Source organism: Calidris pugnax, unplaced genomic scaffold (assembly GCF_001431845.1).
Source record: "Calidris pugnax isolate Ruff unplaced genomic scaffold, ASM143184v1 scaffold8, whole genome shotgun sequence".
In the NCBI taxonomy this organism is placed as follows: Eukaryota; Metazoa; Chordata; class Aves; order Charadriiformes; family Scolopacidae; genus Calidris; species Calidris pugnax.
In genome coordinates, this window is record NW_015090830.1 from 14825113 (window position 1) to 14850597 (window position 25485).

Consider the following 25485-nt stretch of genomic DNA (forward strand, 5'->3'; position numbering starts at 1 on the left):
AACTCTGCAAAATATTAAAATATTCCCACTGAACAAAGTAAAATGGAGTGGTCTTATGAAAGATTTTTTTGCATGCGGTTTTGATGGAAGTTACATGTAAGTACAACACTGAACAGCAGTTCTCTAGTGTCTTGCAAACAGATAATCTAGTGTACAATATAAAGTAAAAGTTGCAACAGCCTATAACTGGTGAAAGAGATTGAAATAAGCTTCAGGCAGCACTGTGTGTGTCTCGTGAAGTGTCACTAGGACAACAGACCTAAGTCACCTAGGGAACATCTGAAAATGTATCTGTGATTCTTTCACTGTAGTTGGCTCTAAGGGACTGGAGAAGAGTCAGATATATTTATGTAAAATATATGAAGCATCATAAATGTATTTGCATTACAGAATTTCAAAAGCTACTTCTGTTCACGGTAGGGTATTTATTTATTTATTTTTTTTCTTTTTCTCAGGTTTAACAATCTGTGGGCACAACTGTCTGCTGACTGCTGAATGGATGTCTGCCAGTAAAATTGTGTGTCGAGTTGGACAGGCTAAAAATGACAAGGGAGACATTATTGTTACTACAAAGTCTGGTGGCAAAGGGACTTCAACAGTTTCCTTCAAACTGCTTAAACCTGAAAAAATAGGTATTTTTTTTTTGTTCAAATTCACATCTGTTTTCTTTGCTAAACAAATATATGATGGAGTGCCTCTTTTAAATAAAATGTATGTTTAAAATGGATCCACCTCAGGACAATCTTCAGTTGTATAGAAAAAGCTCAATATATCAATAAAATGTGCAAATAAATGCATAGATAAACTCATGGTATATGTGAAATTAATCCCCCTATCTCAATATCCTGATAAGACCCTCAATGACTAATGAAAAGTAGTCCTTTCTTTTTCTGTAAGAGTAACACTAAGCTTCTAAAATTTAAAAAAAATTCATAACAGATCCAGTAGGTACTCCTAAGTGTGCTAGAGAAATACAAAATATAAACCAGCTCATGAGCTTTACACCTAAATCCTGAGCTGACAGTCAGTCCTTTATTTAAAGTTGAGTCTTCACTGCTGTTTCTTACTTGTAATTCAAACCATCCTGCAAGACAGAAGGTCTTAAGTATTTCTCGTGAGATGTCTAACCATTGAAATGATGTTGCCAAGCAGTCTAGGACCTCTGATTAATCTAGAATCCAGTCTAAATACCCTCTGGATTGAAAATGTGCTTTTTTTTCTTTCAGAACACCTCATTGCTGAAGTTGGATAGCTGTCTTTTCTAACATAGGGGTTTCCACAAGAACTGTTTTCAGCTTTTGTTCTCTGAGGTTCAGTGACAGTTAAATGTCACATAATTTCTCCCATGCTGTACTTGGATCTTAATAACAGAAAGGTTAATCAAGTGTAAATGTTACACAGTGAAGCTTTTGGCGATGGGGGAGGAGAATCGATATTTTAAAAAGTGTGGGAATAAGTGTGGGGATGGGGTAATTTCTGTTGTTAATTTCTGATGTTAAAGAAGGACATGGCCAAAAAAGTATGGCTGGCTGCATTTTTGGCTGAGGTCCAGGATCTCCTGTGCCTCACCTTTATGCGTTGTCTGTGCTAAGGCTTTGGAAGCAAAGTCAGTCCTCTGTCCTTTGAGTCATCCATCTTGGCACATGGCCAAAGTTCATTTGGTTAGTGAGTGGAACAGAAAAGAGTTCTTCTCTAAAATATGCAAATAAGGAGACCTCCACGTAATTGCTCGTTTTGAAAGTAGTAGATGACAAGATTTGGATGGATACCAAAATACTTGGAGGAATGAAAAATACTAATACTCCATGGTCAGGAAAATGCAGTTAATGTACATGAAACTTTGCCCTCTATAGGAAGGTAATGTTTGATGCTCAGCAATGAATACCTTTTCAGCAGTTATAATAAAATAATTTAGCATAATTGCATCCAGGTTGTTTTGCCATGTATCTTCCAATATATTACCTAGGCATGCATTTTATATTTATGAGGATTTTTCAAATTAATTCAGTATGTTAGAAGTTGGTGGTGCTGGACCGCCCTTGTTGTTTTAAGGATCTGCACTTTGTTTTCTCTAGGTATCTTGGATCAGTCTGCTGTCTGGGTGGATGAAATGAACTATTATGACATGCGCACTGATAGGAACAAAGGGATTCCCCCCTTGTCCCTACGTCCAGCTAATCCGCTGGGTATTGAGATAGACAAGTGAGTACCAAATGCCTTTAATCCACTTTTTGAGTGGTTTTCTCTATATGTGCTTCTGCAAATTCCAAAAAAGTTTAAGGGAAAGATTTAAAACTACATACACATATTAGCTGTCGGTATGCTATTTGGTACTCAAAAGAGTTGTTGGTGCACGTTTTATCCTGCTTCATAATCCTCATTTTTCGATCGTCAATTAGAACCGTAGATAATGTAAAAGCCCAATATATTGAACCTCAGTGATGTTTAGATTTTGAGGACTGGTAAATAACCTAAGGCTTTGGATTTATACATTGTAGTTACGGAATATTTACTGTTGCATTTGAGTTTCATGGGGCTTTTAAGGATGTTTAGATTGCTATCTGTTGGTAAAATTGCACTGTAAAATGTGATTTAATATATCACATCAGCTAGTTTATTTCATTGAAATATTAATACTGTTTTCCAACCCATAGACTTCTTTACTTTCCTTTGTAAGCATGGTGGAATTTATGACATTTTTTTCTGAAATAGGTCTTACAGTTAAGACAGTGTCAGTGTGGTAGGTTAAGAATTGTCTTCCAGAAACCTAAGCAGCATTATCTTAGGATTTGTTTGATTTAGAGTCATCTGTTTTGATGTTTCTTAACTAGGAAACCAATGATATTATGTTTTAAATGTTTAATCTGAAAGCATTAGACAACACAATGTTAATGAAACCTCAGATTTTGTGTGGAAAAATAAATGTGAGAAAGATGTAAATACAGATAGGAAATAACTTTTTTGTGAGTGAAAAATAGAAATTTTTGTGCAAGCATAATATCAAGGCTAGTTCATTGATCACGGTATCACAGATGTCCAAGTTCATTGGAGGTGAAGCATGAAGATTATGGCAAGCACTGGTTCTTGAAAATGACCAGTTTGAGAGAAGGAACACAAGTCAATATAACAAGTAATTGTGTAGAGGGGAAAAAGAGGAAACGCCTGGTCTGCCCCTGCCCATGTCTTATGGGTGACAGCACAGTGTTAATGGTTGTGACTATAGATAGCCATTCTGTGTTTAATTAAAAAATGCCTCCCCAGTGGAGAAGCTTTCATAATTTGCTTGTTAAAATGTAATGTTTCCTTTTACAAAATAATCTCTAATACAATATAGTTTAGTTAAACTCACATGTTTGCAAATACCTGATATTCGGGATGGCTACTAAGTTGTATTAGGTAGTGAAAAAAAGGCAATAATAAATTGAGAAAGGGAGTGGGTAAGCAAGATATTAGCATTAAACATTACTAGACATGGGAATAATTTGTCACTAGAAGTGATAAAAATTGTTAGAATTTTGGGATGCTTTAAAATAAAAGAAAGCTTAATATGAAGAAGAGTTGTAGATACAAGGAGATGGGAGCCTGCAGCATAATGGGTCTCTCCTTTGGCTTCATTAAATTATTTTTAAATGTGTGCAAATTGGGTTGTATTTTAATTTTGAAGCTGAGGCATTTGGCATTGGTCTGACTGTGGTGGGATTTACAACCCTTGCAGTCTGATGCCTGATAAGGAAGGGAAAGAAGTGTCTTGTATTGGTTATGCAAATAGTGGTAAACAAAAGAAACATTTTAAAGAGACGACCAGGGAGAAAACCAGTGAAAAACAGTTGTGAAAAAAGAGGATAGGAGAATAAGCTAGATGGGAGCACACTGAAGATAAGGCAGGAAGTGAGTAGACTGCAGACTGAAAGAGAGAAAGAAGTCCTCCCTCCAGAAAGTGGTTGTCAGTCATCAGCAAGTGATACAGAAAAGACAATCTACAGCATGGAAAGGACTTAGATCACCTATCTGTTGTGAGGGGTTTTATTATTATTTTTATATGGGTTATGCTTAGTTCTAAGTGTTCCTTTTGTGGCTTTTTAAAACATTCTTTGTGGTACTTTGTTCAATTAAAATGTATTTAAAAATTAATCATAGCTTTTGAATCATTTAAGTGGGTACTTTAAGGTGTTGCAAATGAGACTGATATAAGAGAAAAAAAGATCTTGTAAGTAATGAACAAAAGTGCTTTAGTACAGTGCTTCATTAAACTATTAGGCAAGCACAGGGACAAAAAAAGTATTTATTCTGACTCAGTAGATTTAAGATTGGAGTTTAATTGGGAGTGGCTGGGATTTAAATGAACAAAAGGTTTGAAGTGTCAGTTAAGGGAAGTTAAATAAGAATGGGTCTATCACATTCTATTAATAATAATCATACTGCCTGTAGATGTATTGTAGGAGTAATATATATACTCAAAATATGCAGTGGAATTCTCTTTTCATACTCAAATATTTCAAGGATGCAAAGTAAGAACTCTGAATATACAGTCACCTTCCTGGTTGTATTTTTTACATAGTCAAGATAATTTAAATATGTATACACAATGTGCAAGCCACCATCTTTCAGCCTGCAAGTTTACCAAGTAATAAGTATACATAATTTCTGGCTGATAAGTTCTTCATATTTTCCAAGCATTAATTGACGTCCTTAGAATCTCAGTTACTAAATAACTATTATTCATATTGTAATGAAACTTGAACTTGCTGGTTATTATGTTTCAGTGGTGATCCTTAGAGTCACAAATGTATTTGTAGAAGAGTGTTGGCACAGGTTTGTTCTCCTGCCTTGCTAACAGTTGCTTATTTGGATCAGTTCTGTGTTTTAAAAGATGAACAGATGAGGTGTGGGTTTTTTACATTGCTATCACTTAGTTCATATTGAGTATATGCTATGAAGTATTTAATTCGCATGAGAAAATAAGTACTTAAAATATTTAATCTTTGAGTTCTAGTTTTTTTAATTTTCAGAATGGAGTAAAACTGATACAAAGCTTTAGTCTTCTATCGCCATCTTTTTATGCTGGCTACCTAAAGACCTGCTTTGCATTTTCCTCCCCGAGGAATGCTCCTGGCTGTGGTGTTATGCAGATGTAGCCAGAAACCCTTACAGAAGGCTTAAATAGCTTGCAGGAAGAAAAAGAGTATACAGAGTAGTCACCTCAATTTAACAAATGTGGAAACTTGGTATGAAAATGCCAATATTAACAGTGATGTTGCAGCTCTTGGGTTGGTTTTAGCAGTTAGAGCTGTTACAAGAGTAGGTTGGTAGATTTCGTCCTACCAATTTAGGATTGTTCAGAACTTTAAATAGTTCTGGGAGACGGTATGTGATGGCTGTTTCATAAAGGCACTGATTGAAATCTGTTGGTGGAAAATTTACATCTACATAAAAATTGTGAATGAATTGCTTATTCAGATGTACCACATACTTTCCCTCTTCTGCTGTCAAGTCCTTGTTTAATCAAAGGCTCCCTACCTCTTCTACCTATTCTGTCAGACTAGAAAATCCAATCTCTGCAGAGCAGTAAGAACAGTCAGACCTAGTGGTGGTTAGAAAATTTTTGAGTAGCGTTTGTTGTTTTGCATGTAGCAGAGGTCATTATGGTGGATCCATCTCGTACATGAAAGCAAATGCTGACATGCTAAGTACATTCCACATACTTCTGTATCCACCCACTCAATACAGATGCTTCCCTCTTCCCACGCCAGCTTCCAAAACAGTTCGTCTGGGAGCAGGGAACAGATGATCTTACGCTGCCATCTAATGGTAAATGTCAGCTCGGAGGTAAATGACATAGGAAGAGACTTTCTGGAGGCTTTGATATTTATTTATTTATTTATATATTTATTTTTAAGTGGCCTGTATGCCACTTAAATGCCGTCAGTGTCATCCTTGAATGTGATGAACTTGTGGAAACTTGTATCACAGAGATGCGTCAGTGATAAAAAAACGTGAAACCTGTGGGAGAGAAATGCGGTATATAGTAGTGTATATAGTCATAGTTTTGTGATGTTAAAAAATATAGTAACACTTACTTCTTGTAAGGCTGATGCATCAGTTGCAGCTTCCAGCCTACAATCTCTTAGTAGATTTCTCTTAGGACTTTCTTCAATTTCTCAAATGTGTTTCTCATTCTGTTGTCATATTTTTGATAAACCTAAGGCTACTGGGGACTAATTGCCAGAGTCCATCCTTGTCTTTTTGCTTTTGGAGGGACCTTTGTTAACACCTTCTGATTTGTTGTGTTTAGTCTACTGCAGTGTCCCTTATGCTGGTCCTCTTGCATGCATTATTAACACAGTACAGCTGGTACAAAGCCTGCTCCTAGGAGTCTGACTGGTACCAGACAGAGAGGGGAGTGTACAGCAGCTCTAGCTGGAGCTTGTTTATGCTGCTTGCTATTCAGAATCTGTGTTTATTTAAAGTTGCTCCTTTTGACCTATAAACTTCTGTGGAATTGAGGTTCAAGTTACCTTTAGGTGGCTGTATCCTGTTTTGGGACCTGCCTTTAAACTGCAAATATTGTTATGTGTAGTGGAAAGCATATTATGAGATTCTGAAACTCTGGGAGCAAAATAATCTTTACAGGAAAGTTTACAATTTGCTAAGCTGCCTTGATATTCAGGCTCTTCATTAATATCCATTGCATTCTGTTGCTGTTACTCAGTTGTGACTGCTTGGAGGCTGTGATGTACCTGTGGAGATTACAACTAATCTTAAACCTCTGGAAAATATAGATGCTCTGTATATGCACAAGTTTTGTAGTAGAATTTGAAAGAGCCAATATATGCTGTGATGTAAATTCGATTTGTTGAGTATCAGGCTATACAGAACCTAAAGTTTGGGGTGGTGGAGGGAGGGAATTGTGTTGATGGGCACACGTGGCACAAGTGTATTGATTGTACCACATGTGTTTTGGATCCAAAGTAGATGTGCATGCCACTTACGTAGAAGCAAGGACCACAACATCTAATACGGCATGATTATATTAAATATACTCAAAATATGTTTGAGGGAAGTAAAACTGTGTAGCAGCTTGAAAACAAACTTATTTTTATTATAATTCTCATTAATCTAAACAGTATGCGAAATCTTAATTACTTTTATATTTTAAATTGTTCCTGATGGGTGAATAAGACTATTTTAAAATGTCAACTGTGTCTAGTACCAGACCTGATTCTGTTTTAAATAAAATAGTCTTCCTAGCAGAAAGTACTATTACATAAATCCAGTATGTGTACCTTTGCTGAAGTTGTAAAGATAGCAAAATTGGTAGAGTTGACAAGGATAGTAAACTTCTCTTTTTTTTTTTTTTCTCTGAGGTTTTCTGGATTCAGTCTGTGGTTTCCAGTTTCTTTTGCAGTGATTGCTTTTTAGTCAATTATTAAATATTCAGATTTGATTCTTGCACAATGAGCAAATAAACAGAAAAATGATCAACAATTTCATTGCATGTCAGTATGGCCTCAGCTTTTGCTACTAGTTCATATTCACGCTGTAATGCTGAAATGAGTAAGACAGAAATACTTTCTCAAGTCACATATGTGCTTGTTTATAAGTAAATGGTAAGCAAGTTTTCATGAGAACAACTTCCAAGGGCTTATTTATTTAATTTACTAATGGAAGTTAATGAAACAAACTTGTGTGTATGTGTAGTCAGTCTCTTTTTAGATGCATCTGGCCAGACATTTTAGAAATACAGTTGATTTCAGTTTGAACTTTTTAGTGAGCAGCTTGTTGTGAAGACAGCTGTAGCAAGTCATTCCAAGCTCCCCATATCTGTTAGTGGAAAAACTACTGGTAAAATTTATTATAAAAATAAGGATACTACACCATAGAGTATAACATATTGTTAACATACCGCACACATTCACATTCATGTTTCTACTCTGTTGTGACTGTGTCTAAAATATGTCTGCACAGATAAAAGCACCCGTAAATGCATTGCTAATTTATGGTTCTGCACAAATACATCTGCTGGAAAAAAGCTTCTAATAACTTTTCAATGCACTCAAACATCAAACTGAAAAAAACCTTCACTTCTGTCCCATTGTCTGTGGGCAAAACCCATTTGCAGGAATTTATTACATCCCTAGCTAAATTGTTGGTCTTTATCTCTCTGTGTGTATATATATATATATATATATAAAATAGGGAAGGTTTCCCTAGGAATTGTATAGCTCATGCATAAGCTTAAAACATCGTGCATATGTCTTAGTCTTACAAGAATAAGTACCATTTGGAAGTGGTATATTTGTTGAGTGTGTGTACTTTTTGTGGGAGAACTGTTTCTTTTGGCTTCTGAGAAAATACGTTGAATTTCTGAAAAATATGAAAAAAAATCTGCTTCTATATTGTATGCATGCATTTATATAGTGCTTGTACTGAAGGGCTAAGTCTCTTCTGAGGTAACTGAAATTTTTTTATTGGTTTTGGCTTTTAGCACTAAAAATATAGTTGACCACAAAGATGCCACAATGCATGGATTTAATATAAAATCTTTTTTGACAGCCGTGCCATGTATCACATGTGAAGTACTATCCTGCAAATTCTTGTACCTACTGACCATTTTGAACGAAAAATAAGATATCTTAAAATGCCTTTAAAGGAAGGGTAAATTGATAATTTCTTCACATTCTTACATGCATCAGCATTCTGCTCAGTAATTGACATTGATGAAATTCAATGTCATTAGTAATCCTGAATCTCACTACCTATGATTATAAATTTTTAGATTAACATTATCACTTTTTCACTGAACACAGAGAAATTTTGGGACCTTCATTTTTAGTTGCTACACTTGTTTCTCACAGTATTTTCCCCGTCTTTCTACTTTCCATATCTGTCATCACTTTTCCTTGCATCTCATTTGAGTTTTTCTGTGTGTTTTTAAAAAGTATTATTTCATGCCCCCGCTGTAATCAGGTGCTACTGATGAAAGACTTCTGTGCTGTGTCATTATCTATGTAGGTCTTTCGTACCTTACACCTGTGTAATGGTGAAATCAAAATGGTAAAATTAGTTTTACTTAGATTGCAATCTTTTCTTTCCCAGTCACGCAACATGTGTCTGTAATACCAGATTTAATTTCATGGTTAGATGCAAGTTTATATTTATGTCTTGTTGTAACACGATTTGGTATTGTGGTTTTTTTTTTTTTTAACATGACACTTTTAATTGTAAGCTGTTCACAAGAATATGTCTCACTGAAGAAATGAATATTCATTTTTCAGAGGCAGATTTCCTCAAAAAGATTTAGAGGCACTGTTTCCTGGGATGAGTGCTGATTTCACTAGTGAAAACTTTTCTGCTGCCTGGTACCTGATTGAGAATCATTCAACAACAAGGTTTGTTGCTATGGTATAAGTAATTGTTTTAAATGCAAGTCACTTGATGTTATTTCATTATACAACAGATGTGTCATTGGTGTTGACATTTACAATAATATATTGTAATGTAAATGTAGTCTCTACTGCCTCTGGTGCTTCTGCTTGGCTCAAACTTGAATCAACTCTTTTGCTCAATGTGGTTATGAGGAAAACTTCATTTTTAACCAGGCCTAATTTATGGCCTCTCTGTGGTCCCCCCGCCTGCCGCAACCTCCATGTGTCAGATGGAAGTTGTCTTTCTTCAGGTTGAAGTCCTTTATGAATCATGAAGTCAGGCAGCATGGCCTTGACTGGAATGTCCAGGTGTTAAGTCATAACTAGAGGCTCAGGACAAGGGCACTGAATGGACAACTAAGAGTAGAACTGTTAGTAGTATCAGTTAGCTTTTAGTCAACTCTTGTGGAAAATGCTATAGTAAAAGAAGTTGGACAAGTGAGTAAGATCTTTTGAGGTAAATCTCTTAAAATCTTGATCATTGATGTCTTAATTTTTAAATATAATTCATAGTATGTATTTACATAAATGTGCTATGTAAATATATTTTGCGTGTATAACAGAGTTCTGAAACTTTTATCTGTTGGTTTTCAGATAATGCTGTAAGTCATTTTTAGTAGTGATGATGAACTTTTTTTGTTGTTTTTAGCTGGGTATTTTGATTTAGCATTTTGAAGGGAAACATTACATATTTATTTATTTATTTTATAATGGTAGAAACAGATGTGGGTTGGTGGGATTTTTTTGGGGGAGTGGGGGGATGGGTGGGCAGGGTGGTTGGTTTTAGGAACTCCAAAAATAACTTATTCTACTTGGGAAGTACTTTAATTTGCTCTTGAAGTGTTGGTAGATTGAAGGGCCAAAAACCAGCAAGACAACATTATTATTACACATGTAGTGACAGCATCTTCTGAAATTTAGTAACTTAAAGAAGAGTGATTCAAAATTAATTCAAAATTAATTAATCTTCTGTGATCATCAGGTTTTTAAAAAAGCTGAGGGGATAATAAAGTGAGAAAGAATAGACAACTCTTGATGTAGCTGCTTTTAAGAAATTTCCTTTATATTTGGCTGTTAGACTCTGTGTCATTTTGTTGCTTATTCTGTTGGCATCAGTAACACTGCCAAGAGTGATGTAGAACAGATCAAGAGTGATTGCAAAGCCCTGTGGACAGAAGTGAAGAACATGGGAGCTCAGGTATTCTTCTTGATTTACAGGAGAAGGGAAAAGCTTCATGTAGTAGTGGGTGAGTCCTATAGGTTCACAGATGGCTGTATCACTGTTTTCAAAGGCAGTGCTTTTTACTTCTGTAGGCATGGATCTTTAGTAAAAGAGCTAGTTCTGCTAGTGAGAAATTGGATTAATTTCAAAAAGTGGGATGGGACCATCTTTGCCAGCAGGTTTGCGCTTTGGAGACAAGACTTCAGATTAGAAATATCAGGGGATGGTGATAACAGTTTGCAGTTAAATGAGGGGACAGAGTGCTACATGTGTGGTTCAGTGATGGCACTGAGAGTGCTGTTGGAAATTGCAAATCAGTTGGAAGTGTCTAACCTCAAGTACCTTTACACACTCACATGCAGCCTGGGAAACAAACAAGAGGAGCCAGAGCTCCACACGTGGGATTAGACAAGTGTATCACTGGGATAAAGTGGGATAACTCATGTGACTGGTGTTCTGTGATGGATTGGAAGAGGTCTTCTCAGAAAGATACCCAGGAAAGAGAGGGACTTGACCTTTGTGTAAAGGAACAGCTTGAATAAATATATGGTCTCTCTCATGGAGTAGGTAGCAGGATGGTTGAGAGATTGTTCAAGAGGCTGGAAAGGGTGACATCGAAGTGGGATGAGGAAGTGAACAAAATCTTCCTTAAGCAACTCGAGGAAATCTCCAGAGAGCAGACCTTGGTTCCTGTACAAGACTTCAACCTCCCTGATAATTACAGGAAGGGCAGGAATTCAGGAGGCTTGTAGAGAGTTCTGGGAATGGCTTGTAATGCAGCTACTAGGTGAGCAATCAGGAGTGCTGCTTTCCAAAATATGATTCTTGCAGGGAATTCTTGCAGGCGCTGTGATAACCAGTGGAAGCCTTGGCTGTAGAAATTGTGAAATAGTTGAGTGTAGGGCTCTAAGGGGTGTGGGGAAGACAAGCAGCAGCGTACACACCTGGGGCTGGGCAACAGTAGTACAGAAGACAATCTGGTGTTTGTAACATGCCATAAATACCAGTTGGCTGTCCAGTACAAATCATCTTCTGGGATGTATCAGCAAGACTCTGTTATGTTAGATATGGGGATAGTTGTTCTGCTTGGCATTATTAAAGCTGCAGTTGAAGTACTCTGCCCAGTTTTGGCCACTGCTTTAAGACAGATGTGAGAGCTCAGCCACAAAAATAGGAATATATAAATATCTGTGGGTATACAGCTTGAAAGAATTAGGTGCTTTTAGAAAAGAAACAAAATTAATGCGGGATGCGTAGAAATATGTAGCGGGCAGTTCAAGGGTAGCCATTGATTGCTCTTGGTTTACCAATAGTAGAACAAGCTGTCTCAGTTTGCCACAAGGGAGATTTAGGTTAGATGCAGATTAAAGCCAATATTGCATTGCTTAAGTTCTGGGACAGTGTAACTTGGAAAGCTGCAGAATCAACTGTCACTGGAGAGTGCTGAGATTTGATTTGACAGCTGTTGGTCATAGATGCCTTAGGTACACTTAAGAATGTTGTGGATCCATAAAATGAATTAAGTGACTTCTTAGAACTGATTAAATGACTTTTGTTATCAGAATCACCATGGAACATGAACAACAGCATAATGGTTATATCTCTAATATGACAAGATGTCAGTAAAAACATTGATTTTTCTGGTCATCAGTACTATGAATTGATAACTAATTACATCAACTTTTATGGCCCCTATTAAATTTGTACTATGCCAAGGGATCAGTACCTTGGAGAAAGTTCGTTCTCATGTAAATTTCCATTGATTTTTTCCTTTGCATGTCAACAATTTTAAGTCATGGTCCCCTCAGTCCAGTGGGAAAAAAGTATTAATTCTTGTTGTAAAAAGCAAAATCTGGGTTTTTGCATATTAATTCAGTTTATGTTGGTTTATAAAATGTGAATCTTAGTGCTGAAGGTGCAGAAGCTGTGTAGAACTCAACGGGAAGAATGGCTCAAAGGGTAGGGTGAATCCAATTGTTTTGAATCTAACTATAAATAGCATGTTAAATAAAGAAGAAGCAAAACTGGGGGTTTTTTTCTTCCCACTTCAAAGTGTGTAGTCTTAGAAATATTCTGGAATTGTATAATTATCTGCCCCGTATCATTTGTGCTGGTTTTCCAGAAACACACAGCAATGGTTTAGTTCTTGTCCTCTATGTAACCTCAGGTATTGGGAGTGCTAAATGTGTGGTGCACTGATGTTTTGGTTAGCTTATATCTGTTTTTTCCTTGAAGGAAATTCTTTTTAAGCAATCAAAATAACTTTTTTTTTTTTTTTTTCCCCTGGCAATATCCTGACAAATACAAGTAAACAATTTAGACGTACTATTAGATCATCAGATAACATGAAATTCTACTTGGAAAGAGAACTGTACAGATTTTTGTTAGTTTGAAAATGTTGCTGGTAAGTATTTCTTGTATGCCCAAATAGACCAATCCAGCTATTGAGTAATGTGATTTCTGTCCAGCAGATGGAAACAGGAAATAAAGCAAAATGTTGTGACATCATCAGTATAATAAGAAAAATGCCTGTAAGTGCACCAGTATGTTTTGTCTCCCAGCAGGTGGGAATAGCCTTCTCACTGCCCGGGCTAAAGTTTTATTTGTTTTCTTAATATGTCTTTTTCTACCACTGTTTAAAACAGATAAAGAGTATTGGTGGGATTGTTTTACGTCTTAGTTTCCTTATGTCATTGTTTCCTTTCCCTCTCCTCACTGAGGTATAGAGGAGTTATTTGTTTGATTTTTTTTTTTTTTTTTTTTTTTTTTATACGAGGGAGACATGTTTGGCCTGCAGGTAGGAGAAAAGACTTTAAGGATGAAAATAATGCATTATATTTGTATTTCTGACCATGTTTGTGATAGCGCTTTTATAATGAATCCAGTAGCATAAGTACATCATCATCATCAATAAAAAAATGATTTGCAACTAATGAAGAAATAGTCACAACATAAAACTTCTAAAATAATTGCAGCTGCTTGCAAAAAATAAACATGTGAAGTCAAATGTAAACTGGTAATAATCTAGAAATATTAGAAAACTAATATAAAAAGAAACCTACCATACAAACAACAATGATGAGTTGGTGGTTTTAATATTCTCCTAGGAAATGTCTTTCAAAAACAATTCCTCAGACTACATAAAAAAAATATTTTCAAGAAGCAGGAATCTGTGCAGCTTTTCTTTATTTTTTCCACTAATACTATGGTCAATTCTGAACTGTGTGTCCAAAGCAACATAAAAAATATTGAAGGAATTAAGAAGCTGAAAATGGAAAAGGGTTTTGAACTATGCTGCAAAGTTAAACAAATGTTGTTATTAAAGGGAATTCTATAATCTAAGTAGTTAATGTAGTTTACTAAGCGTAGTGACCTATACTATCACATATTTAATGTAGTACTGACAGTTGACGAAGAGCAATATTGCATGTTTAGGAGACATTTCTTGACTAATTTGTATTTTAAAGAATTCTATTCCATCAGAAATGGTAGGAGCCCTCCATTTAGGATTAAAACTAAAAAAAACCAAAAACTCTTTGGATTAGAGTAAATGGTCATTATTGAGAAGCATACTTGTTAGCAATTACTCATTCCTTAACAGTTGTTGCAAAAGTAGCTGGTGTCATTTTCCAAGTAGTTTATTCATTAGCTGACCTTATTTGTTGTTTGAATGTCATGGGGGTTTTCTTGTTTGTTTTCAGTTTTGATCAGCTCAAAACGGCTGTTGTGAATTTGAAGAAACAAGCCAATAAGAAAAATGAGGGGAGTCTAGCTTATGTGAAAGGAGGTCTCAGCACGTTTTTTGAAGCACAAGATGCTCTGTCAGGTAAAGATGCTTTGCAATTACTAAATACAGTATAAAAGAAAATACAGTATCTGCATGTATGGTTGAATTTAATGTTAAAAAATACCGTTTTTCTTCACAGTCTCTTTTAAAACTGTATAATGAGCCCAAAAATTGTATCATGTTGGTCACAGGCTGGGACTGGCTGGCTGATTGTTGTGGTATATTTCCAAAAGGTGGCACCGAATGTATATTACGGGAAGCAGTCTGATGAAACTGCTTAGACCAAAAATCCAAAAAGAGAGGAAATGTTAAACTGGAGATAATATTAAGATGACTTACAAACTTTAGGTACATTAAAAACTTGATTTTATAATGCCTTATCCCATAGACTGTAATATGTATATGAATATTCAGAACGCTCTGACCTGAGAAATTAGACAGCCTTCATATTCTGCTTGCCATAAGGAGAGACACTACAGAGATTAGCTTAGTTGTCTGTGCCATTTATATACACATGTATATTTACCTTTATTTGTTTATATATATACACTCTTAAAGCACAAAATGTCTCTCGGGTAAAAGCTCATTGTGGGCTGCCATAGTCCTGTCTAGTTAGGGACTATGCTGGATAACAAAATGACCATGGTGGACCATTCCCAATAGGTTTGACACCACTATGCTGTTCTTCATAGGTACTGTACATTGCAGGATTATCACTTCTGATCATTGATACTGTGTTACGGGTGCTATGGAGTAAGAAAATTTATTATATCTTCTGTTACCCTCAGTTAAACTAGCACTTCTGTTGGCTTTAGGAAGACTTCTTTAGAGAAATACCAACTTTCTCTTGATGCACTTGCAGGCCACTCACTGTCTGTCTGATACCCACTTCTGTGTGTTAGAGAAAAGGGAAGTCAGTGCTGTCTCACCTGGTGGTCCACCTGTATTCCTGCCCCAGGCAGATTAACCTCTGACCTGCCCTTCAGGTGACAGCATTTTCAAAAGTGGTTGATAGCTTTTGGCTACCTGTCAAATTTGGTGATTTTTAAGAGGAGAACTCTTTCCACAAATGCAAATATATATGCTTTGATAGGGAGGACCTCTTCTTGAGACATTGTCCCAGTTTGAAGGGACATCTAAAGGTTCTTCCTGTGAAGAATCTTAACTCCTGAACATCTTTATTAGCCCACCCAAAACTGACCTATTACTGATCAGTTTTGACAAACTTTGCCCTAAATCTGGATAGTTTCAGTAGCAAAAATATTAAAGCATTAAATCATTCAGGGGAAATACTAAAGAATGTGGTGGTATTCATAGGAAAAGACACTAAGAAGAATCAGTATTTGGCGTTCTTTAACTTTTTTTTTAAGCTGAATTTTTATTAAATGCTAGGAAAAATGATAATAGACTGTTTCTTTGTAAGTCCTGAGTATCTTGAAAATGTTGAAATCCTAATTTTTCTTAAGTAGTTCAAAATCCTAAATAATCCTGAACAAATATTGAAATGTGAGTTGTTTTTCACAACCAAATCTGCCTTGCATGTAAAGTATCAAATGCTCTAAAAGATTCAGAGTTCTGTTTCCAAACAGTTACTGCTGTGAATAAAAAGTAGTGCTGGCAGACATATGTGTTATCTTGTAAGATTATTTTTTGGACCAGCAAAGACTTAGTAGGATTTAGAGAAAGCTAATGCAAATCATAAATCTTGTGTGGTTTTAGAAAGACAGAACACAACGGAGTGATTTTTCTCTTGTCCCTTTTATTAAAGTGTAAGCTTCTTGCCTTTGGAGACAGATTTCCTGATAAATGAAGAGATCAGAGAGCAAGTAGGAATGTAAAAAATATTAGTAAATTATTGATAGGGAAAGCAAATTCATTTATTTCACTAAGTGCTATGTTCTCAATTAAAAAAAATATAATAGCTCTAATATTGTTTTGCATCTCTTATGTGTATCGGAGTATTATTTATACTTAAAATTAGAGTTTATCACTGTAGTCCTTTAGATAAATTACTAATTCAAAACTTGGGATGATTTATGTGGTTCTTAGTGCTACTTTTTCTCTATAACCAAAATGAATCCCCCTTAAGAGCTCAAAGGAAGCAAACTTGTAACTTGTGGTGTTATGAACAGTGAATTGAAGCAGTACTAAGAAAGAATGGCCTTGATGCTGCTGTGGAAGAAAATTGGAGACTTGAAGTCTTAATCTCTTACAAATTCAAAGCTTTAGCACTGGAGTTCAAGGGACTTAACAATGCAATATTTAGTTTTTAATTTCTGAAACAAAATTCTTAATGAGGATGCAGTGCAGATCACGGCTGCCTTCTGTAGTGTTTTAATATGCATTTCTCTGTTTAAGCATGTGCAGAAGTATTTTTGATTCTTTTCAGTAAAAAAAAGAGCCCCTTATTGCCAAATTTCAGCTTTGTAATGCAGAACTGTTCGTTTGGCCTTTCTTCCTCCTTATGTGGATAATTGCATAACTTTTGAAAGACTTGAACCTGTGTTAGGTACAATCAACAGCTAAGCTGGATATGGAGAAGCCTCCAGTAGTAGCAAGAAAAAGGGGTATCTTTGACACCATCATCCAGCCCTCCTGCCAGATGTCAAAGCTTTTCTCCAGAACATTTGATCACTACAGTTTTCTCAAAAGAAAGATGACAGGAATTAAGCGTAAGCATTGTTAGTATTTTTGAGAAAGACAGCTCAGATGCAAAATTAAAAAAACAAACACAAAAACAACAAACCAACAAAAACCAAAAAACAAAACCAAACAAAAAATCTCAGGCAAAACAAAAACTCCAATAATTCTTAGGTGTACCGTTATGAAGTTCAAGCTCTTTAGTGGAAGAACATTAAATTAAAAATCCTATTATACTCTGGCTGCACAGTGTTTGTGCAAGGTTATATAATAGCACTTTTCTGCCCTCACATATGTAAGAGCACATTTGTGTGTCTTATTTTTTCCTTTAAAAGGGTGCAACTACCATTTGTATGCATTTAAATAAAACTATATGAGGAATAATTTATATCTGAAGGCTGAAAGTATGTTTCAGCACAAACTCTTTAGGGACATAGCCTTGGTTTTGCAAACTTTTATTTGATTCTGAGCCTACAACTGTCACAAATGAAAAGTGACTCAAGGGAAAACCATTATTGAATACATCTAGTCTGTCTCCCTAAATTTCCTGAGCTGCTTCTTTTATTTGTTTATTTGTTACTTACTTCCTTTGGGAAGATTTCTAAAATCAAATCCTTTTTCTGATGATACGTTTTTTGATGGACAAAAGTTTAGGCTCTCAGTTTTCTTCTTCAGATATCCTAGAACACAACTTCCAATGCCAGTAGTTATGCTTTATTAACTACAGGTCTGTTCTGTTGTTGTTGTTTTAGAAGACCTATTTGCATACAGTTATTTCTCTTAGGTCTCCCTAAAATGGTACTTTTTCTGGGGGGCTCACTTTAAGAGGAATAACACTTACTTTACGAGGTACTTCCTATTTATCTATTTGCACATCTGTTTATATCTGCTTTTTTAAAATCATCCGCATTTAACATTGTTTGTTGCAAATACGTTACCTTGATCTGGGAAACCTTGCATTTCTGATCATGGTGCAGCTTTTTTCATTAGCTGGAATCAGTAAGATCAGTCTGATCTGACGTGTGCCATCAGACGTGTGCCATTTACACATCTAAATGAGTATTAATATTTTCAGAAGTAAGCAATGAAAACCAAAAAAACAAAAAAGTTATCCTGAGACGCTTATTGTATTCTGTGATTTAGAAACTGTTTACTAAGAAAATAGGAGGTCAAATAGGGCAGAACCCTTCCTTGTTTGGTTTAATTTCTTGGAAAACAGAATTGCCTTATCAGATCCTGACGTCTCTCTGCCCGTCAGCTTGGCTGACAGTTTGACAGTGGCTTTGCTGCACAGGAGATGCTCAACAGGAAGCTTGTTTCGTCAGCTGAAGGGAGCTGTAGGCTGAGCTGAGGGGAACTGGGCTCACCTCAACTTGACCCACTTGTCAACGTCGGGGAGCTCAGCTGATTTATTTCCCATAATTCTAATGGCAACCTAGAAAGTAGCATTCCTGAAAGGGCTGCTGTTTATATGTTTGTAGACAAGTCGTGTTTTATTGTCAAGAGCAAGTCGTGTCCCGCACAGGAGTCTTTGGAAAGTTAGCAAATTAATTTACTTTGAATATACTTTTTCAGAAGTGTTCTTTACAAAGACCCTTAGACTGCAGAGTTTCTTTTTATTTAAGAGAAAGGAAAAAAATAGGGAAATGACCACTTCAGTCACTCAGTTACGCAAAAACAAGCAAGTATGACATCTATATTGGCAAGTAAAGAAGATGCTGTGTTGTCTTTGAAACACAGGTATGTTGAACAAATTTGAGATTTAGATTTGATTCTAGTTTGTCATGTCAGCAGTTCTTCTTATGCAGTTACAACTACAAACACATTGTATAGATTTTTTTTTCTGAAAATCATATAAAAAAAGAAGCGCTGCTGGCTATTATAGCACTGTTGTTTTTTTCCTTTCCACTCTTACTCAGATATATGCCCTATGGGAATGCCACTAGGACAGAGGAATTGGACTGTAGTTGGCCTTTTGTCTAATACCTTACTTGAAACATAAACTAGGACAATTTTTTACCTAGTTACAGTGATCTTATATCTGGTCAATGCCTAGGTTTTTGGTTGGTGAGGTTTGGGTTGGTATTTTTTTATTTATTCTTCCTATAGTGTATTTTCATACTTCATCCCCTCATGCCCGTTCTAGAATGAGCATGCCAGTGATCTAGGATCTGATTCAGTATGAATAAGTGTATTCTGTTGCTGTTACGTCTGCTAAATCAATCTTCTCTGAAACTAAAATAAAAGAAACCACTGGATCTGTATTCAATTCTGAGTCAGACTGGTAATTTGAGAAGGTGAAATTTGTTGCTAGTCTGTCACGTAAGTGTCCCTTTGCTTCTGGCTTTTTAGGAGTTAAGCCATGGTTGAATTTAAAGAGAATACATATTCTCTTTAATTTTTCATTAGTGATTCTATTTGCAAACTAGACTGACTGACTAATTTTGAAGTGGTTTTGCATTGGTAGCTCTTCGCTCACTTCAGTCTCTTGTCTTTTGGTCTATTTGTCCAATGAAATGCCAGTCCATGACTGTTTTTGCTAGGTACTACAGCATCGGACTGTTATAGGAGGTTTTGCTGTTGCAGCATTCCTCTTTTGTAACATATCTAATTCACATTTTTGCCTTACTTTGGTCCTATATACATCTTGCCAAATAGTATGAATTCTTATTTGACATTTGGACTTGAGTAAATCAAATTAAAACATAAGATTGCTACTTAAATGTTACACAGCTGACTTGAAATGGCTAGAATAGCCCTGAGTTGAGTGCTGAGTGCTCTGTGGCATGTATCTATTAATGTTATCTTCCTCATCCCGCAGAAAGTGATAGAAAATAGTCTTTGCAGGGTAAGAACAGCCTGCCATTATAGCTAGTAATTTTCAGTGTGGTAATTCACAGAGGCTAAGAAAGAACAGGGCCATGGGAACAAACTGGCAAATAAACTAAGATGCTGTGTGTATCAGGCATGTATCTAACAGTAAATCAGTCACTTCAGAGCAAGAGTTTACATGCGTGTGTGTGCCCCACAGTAGATGCAAGTTAGATTATTTCCCTTTAAGAATTAAGATCATGAGTCAATAGTTCATGTACTCGAAGCTCACTGTCTAGCTTTTCAAGTGGATGCTCGTGTCTGAAGGCTTGAGGTATCCTTATGCTACACTTGTACACAAAAGCTGAATAAGAAGCAGTTGCACTGTCATTGCTACCTACTTTGTCCTTAAATTTATCATCCATCTCATGCACACACAATAAAAAAAAATAAGCACGCTGATTTGTTTGCCTGTTGAAGACTTGTCTTCTGATCTTATAAGTGGTGGTAGGTAGATTAGTCTCAGGTGGGTGCTTCCTCTTCATGCAATGTCTGTAGCAGACCAATTATTATCTTAATGCAACTCTAAACTCATGATTGTGATCATGATTGAGAAAAGGCTCAAACTTTCCTTTCATGCAGGTTCTAGCATAACATTATCTAGGGGGTGGTTTTTTTCAGTGTCTCAAGCAAGACGTGGTCTGATTTGAAAAAGGGTGAAACAGCAGAAGTTGTCTCAGTCCATATTGAAATTTCTTGCTGAAGCCTGTACTTGGTTTTATGCTGACTGCTCGTATAGCCTCTTTTAAATAAGTACTTGTTTTAGACATGTAAGCTAATTACTAGCAGAATTTCTCCAAATGGATGCAGTCATGGCAGCTTTTAGCTACTGTGTGGCTGTCATGGTTTATGAATTTGTGTCTTTCAGGTAGGTTAAATGTTTTTGTTTGCATTTGAAAAATAGTAAAGTGTCAAAAAAGTGAAGGTTTTGCAGTTTTCAAATACCAAATAGTGCAGATGATTGCAAGTCTACAAAAAATTGCTTATGATTAAATTTGAGCCAGACTTGACCTACAAGCCATGAAACCAGCTTTATTTCATGTTACATCATTCCATTTTGATTTCCATACCACTTCTAAAATGCATGCAACATTTAAAAGCTGCTTTTATTTCTACCGTTAGCTTTCATAGATCCAGAAGGTTAGCACTGTGTTGGTAAAAAGAGAATAGCATTTCTTGTACTCTCAAATTCTGAAGTGTCCTGGCAAAGGCCTGAGTCCAATTCTGGAATTTTTAGTGGACCCATAAGCAGAATAATAAACCCCATTTTCCTGTCTATTTCTGAGATATTTGCCTAGAAATGTCACGCCTGACACAATATAAGCCTGTCTGAGAAAAAAGTTATCAAGCTTCATGATGTTGTTAGACTACTGTTTTTTGTCTCTTCTTTCCATAAAATCTCCCCTCCTAGAACTGTGCTTTAATTTAATTTTTTTTTATTGTATTATTTTAAGGTTGGCCATTTTCTTTGATTTTTGCCACTGCTTTGGGTAAACAAGCTTAAAAAATTAAATGTTATAGCAACAAAACACAAAAAGGCAACTAAAGACAGTACTACATTTACTTCAGTATTTCGTAATTTTTGCTTGGATTAGCAGTGTTTGCAAAAATAAAGCCACGTTTGCCATGCAATTTGCAAAAATATCTAGAAACCTTGGGGAGGCGGGGGGGGGACCTGAACCAAAACCAAAAACCTTAGCAGTATTGACTAATGGCCATAGTAACAAACTTTAGGGGTTTTTAGATTTTTATAGTGTAATGTATTACCACCTCTGTTCATGACGTGGTCTCATTTTTTATTGCTGTTATTTGTATTCCATTTGTATTTGCTCACTATATACAGCACTGCACTCCTGTTGAATCCATTCAGAAGAGCTTCTACCCTACACCCTACAGGAGTGCTGTCCTCATCAATAACCTTCTTAAGATTACTGAAAACGTTTAATCTTTTGATAAAGGGAACCAAAGGCATTTTTATTCATGCGTTGGCGTGAATCTTGGCAGCATGTCAACATGTGTTCTTCATCGCTTCGTTGCTGTGCTTTGGTGCCAAGTTGTTTATAGTTACCACATCAGATCTTCAGAAATTCTTTGCTGAGTCAGTCTTTCCTTTTAGTGTTCTTTCCCCTCTTATTTTCTGCATTTGACTGCAAGAGTTTGATTCTTTTCAGGTACCGTATTTTAATTTTTTTTCTTTAACCATATTTCTGTGCAAATGGGTAAGATTTGCAGATATACCAATTGCTTTTCTAGCAATCTTTAAATCAGAAAATGGTAGAAGACCTGCATCTATGTTGCTTTGAGCTGAGTTAGGCTGTGGAGGTTTTGAGAATACAACTCTTGCTGCCTATGTCAAAACATGTTTTAAAAATCTCTAATGACTAAATCAGGAATGAAATTTGGAAGTCAAAAGCGGCATTATCTCAGCCAGTGTGGTTTAATTTGTTAGATTTATGGTTGCCAAGTAGAAAACTATCCTTCCTTAAATTAAATAAAACTGTTTTCAACACAAGAGCAGTGAATTAATTGCAGTTTATTTTATGACAACGCCTGTACTATGGCTTATTTGCCAGATTGAACTTTGCATGATTTTTGACCAAAATTAACCAGTTCACAAGTATTTAGTCACAGGTTAGCAATTGTGAGCTCTAAAATTAGTCTCTTCACTATTATTAGTTAGTATCTCACTGCGGCTCTGAAGTTTGCAAGCCTTTAAAATATTCTGACTTAGCTCAGAAACTTGAGTGCTTATTGGCAAAGATGATACAAAATACAGTTAATTTTCTGGCCTTAGCTTGAAGCATCTAGACTTAGCATCTCCTCATATTTATTTACAGTAAAGCTCTTCAATAATAGTAAATGGGCTCTCCTAGGTGTCCAACTGCTGTTCTAACTTGCGTAGTTAGTATTGGGTAGGCCCAGGGTAATTGCAATTCAAGAAAAAAATCCTGTCCATTCTTTATTTCATGCCTTCAAAGACTTAAAATTTACTCCTTGCTCTTCTTACTCCAGCTAGTGATGAGTTGAGGGTATGAAGTTGCATTTGAAGTTCATCTTAACTGCTGTGAGAGGTGTAGGCTGGCTTTCCACTTGCCCTTGGCCACATGCTCCTTCCTCTGCCCTTGTATTGCAGCGGTGCAGCTCAGGCAAGGTTTAGGCAAGCTCACTGGTCAATAAAGAACTGTGTCAGTTTTGCACCAAATTCTCTCACCACAGCTGCTCTGCAGCTGTGTGATTGCTACATCAAGCAAGAAGAAAACACAGGGGTGCAAGAGAATGGGGACTGTCCCAGACAGCATCAGCCCGCTGTTACATGGGTTTGGTACTCTAAGGTAAAAAAATAACTTGAGTATCTCTAGATGCCTTCCAATCTTGTTAGGTCTACAGGTTTTTTTCTTGACTGCATGTGGTTTTTGCTTGTCTAAATTTCTACATCGGAGGCTTTTTATTTGGTCCCCATGGAAGGAACATGTACTCTGCTTTTTTAAAATCAGTTGATCCAAACAAACTAAGCTTAAACTGTCTGATAAAGAATTTTTATAACATTTTTCTCAGTGAAAACTTAAAACCTGGTTTTAATGCAAAAATATGTATATACAAATGAATGCACTTGCTGCTAAATCTGACTATAATGTGTATACACAAACGGAGCCGCATGTTAAACATGTACAAGGAAATAACAGCAAATCCTCTTGTGTGTGTACGGAGTAATGTAGGTCTATACTTTTTCAGACGGTGGTCCAAAAATTCCTTCTGTTTTAAGCTACCTGTTAACATATGTTTAATATGCCTTCTTCTGTATTCCACAGTGCTTTCCACCTTTCTGGAGCATAATACCTTGTTTTATTTTTATTTTTTCCATATTGTCATGCTATGTAATAGTTCCAAAATACGAAATTTTTAACAAACTTTGAGATACTATATAACTTTTCTTAAGGTAAACATCTGTTTGAAAATATCTTGCAAAAATGTGCTTCATCGAATGATTTTAAAATATTTAAATTCAAATCATTATAGTTTAATGTGGTTCTAATAGTAGTACTTGCACCATTTGATCTTAAAATATCCACTTATGTTGTGGTTGCTGTTCTGATGAACTTGCCTTTCAGTATCTAACATTAAGTGTAATACTGTAATTGGCTGCACATGACCAGAACTGATGTATATGAATTGAATAGTATCATGAGAACCTTTAATGTTATAAAATTGTATAGATATTCTCATAGATCAGTGTTGTCTGTGTCATATATAAAAAATGTGCTAGAGTTAAGAATACACCATCTTTTTGGGTAGATCTCTGTTCCTTAAAACATACAAGAATCTGTTAGTTTCACTTCATTTCATTTAAGTGTTAATTGCCTTAAGAAATATGGTGTCCTAAATTGGATATTTTTTTCTTCTCTCATGATTTGGATACCAAAAATAAGGAGGTCCTCTTCCGATTTCAAGAAAGTAAAGTTTACTGAAATTCTTTGCATTTTAAGGGTCAAATTTAAATGTTTGAGATTAATGGAATTTTCACACACACCGCCAATAAAAATTCCTCCTTTGAAGGAGGCTGGAGACTACCAGGGCCTGTCCCATTTCAGAATAGCCACCCTCTCTCGCTGTTTACAATTAGGACCGAGGCCACGGGTTTTCCTTACTAAAGGTGGTTTCTGTGTTTGGTGGTTGTTCTTAATCTACATGTATGTAGCGTGGGCAAGTAGGGATGGTGTTGTAGAAGAAAACAGCTGGCAATGACACATCAGTGTGCACATTATATGTGGTTTGGGGTGGTACTGTAGAGCAGTTCGAGTATCAGTGGATTGAATTCCCAGTATTTGCTGGAGGACGCTAGGTCTATTCATGGTGTTCATCTTCCCATACGATTTCATCTTAAAAAAATCCAGTTGAGGGACTCGGATTGCTTTGACATACAAACCAAAGCAAGATAATTGGGAGCTTGGTTTCAGAACCGTATTTGTGTTCTGAACTAAAATACATGGTTACTCATTTTCATGAAAGCACAGAGCATCGCTGTTTTCAAGGGTAGCTTAGCTTCACCTCATTCGGCTGATAACCAGCAGGAAGCAACAGGAGGCTTTTTAGAAGCTTTAATTTTATCTAAAGCAACAGGAACTGATGGCTATTTGATAGAGAGGATTTAACATATGTTAACAGATTAAAAATTTAAAAGGAAAATCATATGTTTAAGTAATTGCACTATATATCCCGTATGCATATACACAGAAATACTGCCTTTAAAAATAAATAAAAAAATGACCTCTGCCAGTTGCTTTGGACAGAGAAAAAGAGTAAAGGAAGGCTGTGTAGGAAAGTGGAAATAGAAGAAAGGAGTATCTACATTCTATTCACTGTTTGTATTTCCAGAGTGACATTGTGTAGTCGGGGTATACTGGTAAATCTCCCGTCCTGAAAAAGAAATTATAATAAAGTAAAAAATTAATGCTGATACTTAGTGTTTCCACATCCAGTAGTATTGCCATGTGGAAACAAGAATTGGGGCTTTTGGCATTTTGAGACACGAAAAAAGCATC

General features: G+C 36.0%; 1 protein-coding gene across 2 annotated transcripts in view; it reads left to right on the forward strand.

Annotated features, from left to right (window-relative positions):
* Positions 1-25485, forward strand: part of EXOC2 (exocyst complex component 2) — a 128015-nt gene that overhangs the window by 20215 nt on the left and 82315 nt on the right. For both annotated transcript variants that reach the window (XM_014941079.1, XM_014941078.1), the window contains exons 3-6: positions 456-632; positions 2076-2202; positions 9276-9389; positions 14349-14473. In XM_014941079.1, coding sequence (XP_014796565.1) covers positions 456-632; positions 2076-2202; positions 9276-9389; positions 14349-14473 — 543 coding nt within the window. The remainder of the gene's footprint in view (positions 1-455; positions 633-2075; positions 2203-9275; positions 9390-14348; positions 14474-25485) is intronic.